The sequence below is a fragment of the Pteropus vampyrus genome, unplaced genomic scaffold (assembly GCF_000151845.1).
Source record: "Pteropus vampyrus isolate Shadow unplaced genomic scaffold, Pvam_2.0 Scaffold43, whole genome shotgun sequence".
Lineage (NCBI taxonomy): Eukaryota > Metazoa > Chordata > Mammalia > Chiroptera > Pteropodidae > Pteropus > Pteropus vampyrus.
This window is the reverse complement of record NW_011888824.1, coordinates 7130159-7137427: the sequence shown is the minus strand read 5'-3', so window position 1 is coordinate 7137427 and position 7269 is coordinate 7130159. Positions and strand designations below refer to the sequence as shown.

Below are 7269 nucleotides of genomic sequence, written 5' to 3'. Positions count from 1 at the left end.
AATACAATGCTATCTTTAATAAATCTTTTTACTGATAGAAATAAAATACAATATATGTTACCCAGAAAATAAATATCATTTGAAAATGTTCTAATGATGTGTTTTCATCAATAAAATTAGGCACCCAAGAAACTGAAGATATTAAAAATGAACATCAGAAAGTATACTCATGTTTCTAGTTAGTTTAGCTAGATAAGAATTTTGATACTCCCATATGTAACTGGCATGAATTTTTCCATACTATATTTATGGACAAAAAGTAAAAATATGCTTGGTATGTTTCAGCTGATTTCATGTGATTTTCTTCTTTTTTAAAGAGCAATCTAAAACGCAAAGTAAATTGTTTTTTCTTTCTTTTTTTGCCTTCCTTTCTTTTTTAAAATACAATTTAAGAATATAGATATTTTGTATATTTTTATTTTTTGATATAAATCAAAGCATTACTTATGAATTCAGAGGAAAAAGTAATTCTAAGATAAAAACAAGAGTTAATTGCAAAGACAAATACCATATAATCTCACCTGTATGTAGGACTAAAAAAAGTGTGGATGGTATATTTCATATTTTGTATTTTATAATGGAAAAATTATTTTCAGTTTCATTGTTCAAATAGCTTACTCAGTAATAAAGTTTTGAAATATTTTAATGAAAATCTAAAAACATTTCTTAATTTTAGTCTTTAAATAAAATTATTCAAAACTACCAGAGCAAAGAAAACTTTTGTTTGCAACACACCCAAGAAACCTTTATAGAAATAGTCCTTACAAAGTAGATCCCACATTCTGCATGAGTAGTGTCAGGATTGTGTAGCAGCCTGGAGCCAGGAATGTACTTATGGAAAAAAAAGATTCAACAAGGGACAGAGATGTGAGACAGTAAGGCCCTCAGTGGCCCTCTTAAAACTCTATCCTTTTATGTTCACATAGCAGCTTTCCATAAAGAATTTCAGATTTCTATTTCACCTCCATTTAAATGCTCTATTTCTATAAGTAGGGATGTAAATTTGACATCACTCTTGTTGAATGAAGATCAGCACAATGTGTCAGATACAGAGCTTTCTAAAGTCATACATTTAGTCAATAGATGCTGTCAAAGAAACTTAAGGGTTCTTTTCCCTAAACCTTCCTGCCTAATGAATTAATTGAATTCAATAACTCAGTGTATATTCTAAATTATACATTCTTACAGAGGCAACAGGAATGTATAGATAGTTTCTATGATATTTATTCTATAAGATTTGAACATACACCCCCTTTAAAGCACTCCTGGAGTATTATCACTTTTTCCTGGACTGCTGTTCTCCAAGGCAGAACACATATAATTTTTGTTCTACCTCAATAGAAATCTCATGTCTCGAGAATTCAACATTTATCACCAACCTTTAAATAACCATGAATATTAACTCAAATTCCTTTTCAAAAATACTTCAAAATGCATCTTTAGATATGTGAACACATTTAAGTATTTCTGTAAATAAATTTTAATACCCAATTTACTGTATTTCTTTCCAGGTATATTTATTTATACAAGTCTTTTTCTCCCATTTGATGTCTGATCTCAGTCTTTTTCAGATTTTAATTTCATTGCATCTGCTTCTTGCCCAATATTCGCTTAGAACCTCCAGGCGCCTCATCTGAATGTTTACCTTTCTGTTCATGTTTAGACACAGCTGCGGTCTCTTTTTCATCCTTCTCTTTGGGTTTAGATGATGTTTTCTGTACTTCTTTTACTTTTGCAGTCATTTGCTTCACCTTCTCCTGTTTCCCACTTTTCACCTCCTTTTTAGTCTTTTCTTCAGTCTTTTCCTTGGTCTTAGCTTTCTTCTCTTCTGTATAGATTTAAGAAAAGTTGAATTGTTTTTGTTTATTTACCAACGGAGCATTTAATCTTTCATTGGTTTTTAAGAACAATTTTAAAAGAAAGAGAAAAGAAAAAAAATAGAAAAAGAGTGTCCCTGAGATAAATCTTTGACACAGATACTATTATCTGACTTTTATACAGTTTGTAAAGTGCCATGTTAGAGCGCACATACACACCCACAAAGTAGCTTACTTGCAAGTTGGGTTCTTTCTTAATTTTTACATGAAAACAATCATTTTTTAGGTAGTCAGGAAATTAGCATGTCATGAATGAGGCATTTGATATATGCAGGATATACAGGCATGTTTGATGAAAGTCAATGCCCAAACCAAAAAGCCCAATAAAAGAAACCTTTTGAAAGAATAGAATTATTGTGTTCCATAACTGAAATATCTTAAAAGTCATTCAAGAAACTAAACCATCAACACAGTATTTTTTTAAAGATAACTATTAGGGATGCAAATATAAAATTACTCACAGTGGTTGTGACTGATAGAAATAAAACAATAAAATCCATTAATGGATGACTCAGAGACATTCAGTCCCCAATGATTTGACTTTAAAGAGACAAAAAAACAAAAAGAGCAGAAACTGACTATTGGCTCTTGACGATCTTAAATCAGAAATAATAATTCTAATCACTTTTAAAGCCCTTAAATATATTCTGGTAAACAAGAATATAAGCTATAAGTTAGATTACATATAAACATACATATGGATTTTAATATATATATATTTCTATACAAACATAGTTTTTATTTGCTATTATATGCATTTGGAGGGAGAGAACTGGAAATGTGAATTAATCAGTCTGAATTTTTCATTATTTAAAAAAGCTATAATAATATAGTATACATTTATAGAAATTGTTTATAATAGATACTGTATATTGGACATTATTTACTCTATGGGATCACTCAACATTAGCAGATGCCACAGTAAACCTACTACAATGTTGAACTCTCTCACGTTATTTACCAATGTAATGGCTAGCCTTTACTGTCACTTAACTTGAAGAATTTGATGAAAATATTATAATCAAGTTTCTTGATTTTAGTACATAAAGCAATGATTTAAAACTAAGTTAAGGTAATATTGTGAGATCCAGTGAAAAGTAAAAGAAAGAATGAAAATGATAATGCCTGATGCTTGCAAAACCAGAATCATCTGCAGTACTGCATTCAACTGAATGGACCACCACCTCCCAAAGCACTGTTTCTCAGAAACTTTGCAGGGAGATGTTGATACTGTGTTAGTGGGAGGGGAGATATTCCTAAGATCAAATAAATATGAAAACACTAATTTAAACCAGATTCTTTAATATGGATTTCTCAAAGCTGAATTGTATTGAGAATCTTCAAGGAGAGAAATTATACTATGTACTGTTTCCAAGCTACTTGACCATAAATAAAATTCACATATAAAAAAATTACCTAATTTCTCCACAAACCTGCAATATCTTTGTGGTTTCTGTGACAATATTCAATTGGGGATTTTATTCTACACTCTTTAAACCATTTCTAAATCTCCTTTGCTGATTTCTACTCTTTCTTACTACAGACTCATTTCTGTGACTGAAGCCATCAGCTCTGTGCAAATGACTTTAAATCAATATTATTCCAGAACTGCACACCAAATATTTATTACGTTTTGTCTGGAGAGGAAGTTCCACTGAGATAGCCAACAGTACCTCAGATATATATAACTCATATATGTTTGCCTAACAAAATCTTCCACAGAGCCTACCATGGCCTGGACTTGCTAGTTTCTGGAGCTCTAAAGATCAGCAGAATAATATCCCTTACTGAAGAAAGCTTAGTACAGCATTTAAACACATGTGGTTCCATCCTATCTCTCCTCTCACAGCATCTTTCTAAAAATTTCTTCCTCCGCTAACCTAGTTTTTTAAAAAATATATATATATATTGCATGTATTTTCCACATGTCAAACATTGCCAGGTATCACTCTCTATATTTTTCATGTTTTCCACATATATAAATTTTTTGTCTGTTCAATTTATATGCAACTAATGACTCTGTCATTGGAATTAACCATTTGTTCACCTGAGCTTCCATTTGCCTCAACTTTTATTAAAGTATATATGTTATTCCTTGTAATATATCTTTTATTACAGATGGTTGATCACATATGTGTCTTCCCTACAAACTGAAAGCAATTTTAGAATAGAAATCTATATTCATTTTTGCAGCATCATAATGTCTAACACAGTGCTTTTTTCAGAGGAAACGCAGAATAAATGTTTACTAAATTAGCAATTTTGATCCAGGAGTGAAAACAGTAAATATTTTAATATATTCCGATCATGTATATAATATAGTGTTATAGATTGCATATGTAAATATGTGTTGAGAAATAAACTTGACAAAACTTGGAATATTTGCCAACTAGTTTTTTGTTTATACCTTTTTTGTGTGTGAAATTCTTAATTTAGTTACCCTAAATGACACCTTATCCATTCCTTGTCAGTAGCAGTCGATTTAACTTTAGATTGATACTGTAAAATTAAAGATATGAGAAATTCAGATCTACTTTTAATGCCATTATAATTTGTACAGGAACAAAGATCATTTTCTTAAAGACAAGATCACATCTAAAACAAACTCATTTTTATCAATGGTTTTGAATATAAAAGTAACAAAATATTCCCTACCAATTTTAGACATTTGTCAGTGATCTTTCTCTTTGAAATAAATAACTTTACCTTACATTAAAAACAAAAATGAGTCTACAATCATGCCACCCTGAACAAGCCTGATCCCGTCTGATCTTGGAAGCTAAGCAGGGTCAGGCCTGGTTAGTATTTGGATGGGAGACCACCTAGGAAATAATAAAAAATAAAAAAATAAAGGATTGTAAGCTGACAAAGTCCTTGCAATCTGTGAGGTCAACCGAGGACTGCCTCACCTAAAAAAATAATAAATAAATAAAAATAATAAAAAATAAAAAAATGAATGAGAACTCAACAATGATATGAACAATAACATGAAACTAAAGCAACACCCAATGTCTATTTATTTCTGTCAAAATGGGTTAGTGTTCTTAAGTTACTTGCCAAAATAATCTTCTTGATTTTTCTCAAAAATAATTTAAGTGATATTTAGACTTAGGAGTTCATTAAGGAACAAAAAAGCAAAAAGGAAGACATTTAATTCATGACTTTAGCAAATGTAAAACAGAATGGTCTAATCAAAAGAATGATATCAGCAAATTTGATCTAATTTTGCAAATAACATTACCCATAAGTGACTGTACCAGAATCGAAATGTTTGCCAAAGCAGGGAAACCACATTACTCAATAAACATAATAACATACTGTATATTTTTGGTGTTAAGACATAACAAATTTCAACTCTCATTCATTAAGGAACTGCCAACTGCTTGACTTCTCTGTGCTTTAGTTTCCCTGCATTAAAAACATAATACTACTGTAACTGTCTCTTCCTTTATGGAAGCTGTGAAAGTAAGTAAAATAATGTGAGCAAAAGAATTTTGTTTTTGGAAAAAAATACATAGAAATGTTTAATATTGATATAAATTATTAATATTCACATACACGACATTCCTAGAACTCTTTGGAGTTACCCTAGAACTTACACACAGTTTGATGTATAGCAGGAATTACTATTTTACAAATGAGAGCTCTAGGAATCAAAAAGCCATTTGCCAAAGGTGGTGCAACTAATGAGTCAAGAGTAAAAGTAATAGAACCATTATGCTTGACCCTTTTCCCCATTAAACTAATTCGTGTGATATTATTAATAACCTCTGAGGATGATACCAAAAATATATTTTACGACACATGAAGGGAGATATAAATATATGCAGATGAGTGAAAACAGTAGAAAGATTTCTGAAAGTGATCAAAACAGTAAGCGACCTTACTTCATCAAACTCACAGGTAACTGAATGTTGTTATTTCTGGGTCTGTTAGAGAGCCTGGCCCAAACTTGGCTTACATCATGCTTTTTTATTTCTATCATTCTCTTTTTCTTCTTTTTCCCTGTCTTTGTTATTTTTAATGAAACAGGCTAGTTTTCACAGTGGAGATGAGATCCTACACATGAGGCCCATTTTTCCCCAGTAGGAAGTCCTGAGGTGGTTCAGCCTGTTGCTCTTGGCCAGGCTGTGCTTGAAACAGAGCAAGGAACATATTGTATTCCATGAGAGTGCCTCTGGGAATCAAAGGTCTGCAGATAGTGATTCTGCTTTAACTCTGATCAAACCTTACAAATATGATAGGTTATCTTTGTTTCTAATTTAAATGTTACATTCTATAATGTGACATTTTAATCTTAATCTGTTTTCTCCAAAATTGCCCATTATACAAAGAGTATTTCCTATGCATTTCTCACATTTCCAACAATGTGTGTGTATATATATACATATATATATAAAATAAAAATAAAAATAAAAATTATATATCAGTGTGTGTATATATATACACATGCATATATACACATACATTTACATGTATACACATATACACATACATGTTTGTTTATATCAGTGTGTGTATATATATACACATGCATATATACACATACATTTACATGTATACACATATACACATACATGTTTGTTTATATCTATGATCTCATAAGAATATAAGTATATAAATAAAGTACTTGTGATTTATGGCAGGCCAGGGTGATTTAAGATGGCCCCAATGATCCCCACCTCCTGGTATTCATATTTTCTCCATTTGAAAACAAACTGGCTTAGAAATTTGCTGCTAACCAATAATATGTAACTTCAATGACCAGTCTACATAAGATTGTTATTTCTCTCTTACTAGCTGATTTTTCTCTCTTGCTAGGTATGACAAAGCTAACTATCATATTAATGAGACCCATGTGGCAAAGAACTGAAAAAGGTCTCTTGATAACAACCAGAAAGAGGCGAGGCCCTCAGTCAACAGGCCTTGAAGAACTGAATTTTGCCAATGATTAAGTAAATGAAGTAGGAAATGATCCTTCCCCAGTTAAGCCTTAAGTTGGGACTGCAGTCCTGTCTAATATATTGACTGCAGTCTTGTGTAACATTGTGAAGCAGAGGGCTGATCTAAGCCATACCCAGATTCTTGGCCCACAGAAACTGTGAGATAATATAGGTGTGTTGACTTTAGCTTAAAAATTTGTGCTAATTTTTTACATAACAATAAATAATGCAATATTAACTAAATATTTGTTGAAATAATTTATTCATTTTTGGAAAGAATACTTGATTTATACTTAGTTCACTTAGGAGTTTTGTCTTAATGCAATTACATACTAGTTATATGATCTCGCTAAATTTTCTCTCCCTGGAGGTCAGTTTCTTCATCTGTTAAGTTAGGTAATTAACTGGGATGATCCCTTCTAACATCCCTACTAGTTTTAAGGCTATAT

At 31.2% G+C, this 7269-nt stretch overlaps 1 protein-coding gene across 4 annotated transcripts in view; it reads right to left on the bottom strand.

The window, feature by feature from the left end:
- The window catches only part of TRDN (triadin), a 241034-nt gene that overhangs the window by 126865 nt on the left and 106900 nt on the right, over positions 1 to 7269 (bottom strand). For 3 of the 4 annotated variants that reach the window (XM_011358757.1, XM_011358759.1, XM_011358760.1), the window contains one exon: positions 1646 to 1828. In XM_011358757.1, the coding sequence (XP_011357059.1) occupies positions 1646 to 1828 (183 nt within the window). Of the gene's footprint in view, positions 1 to 1425; positions 1829 to 7269 lie in introns of those variants that run through there. The other variant, XM_011358761.1, reaches the window with a different exon arrangement.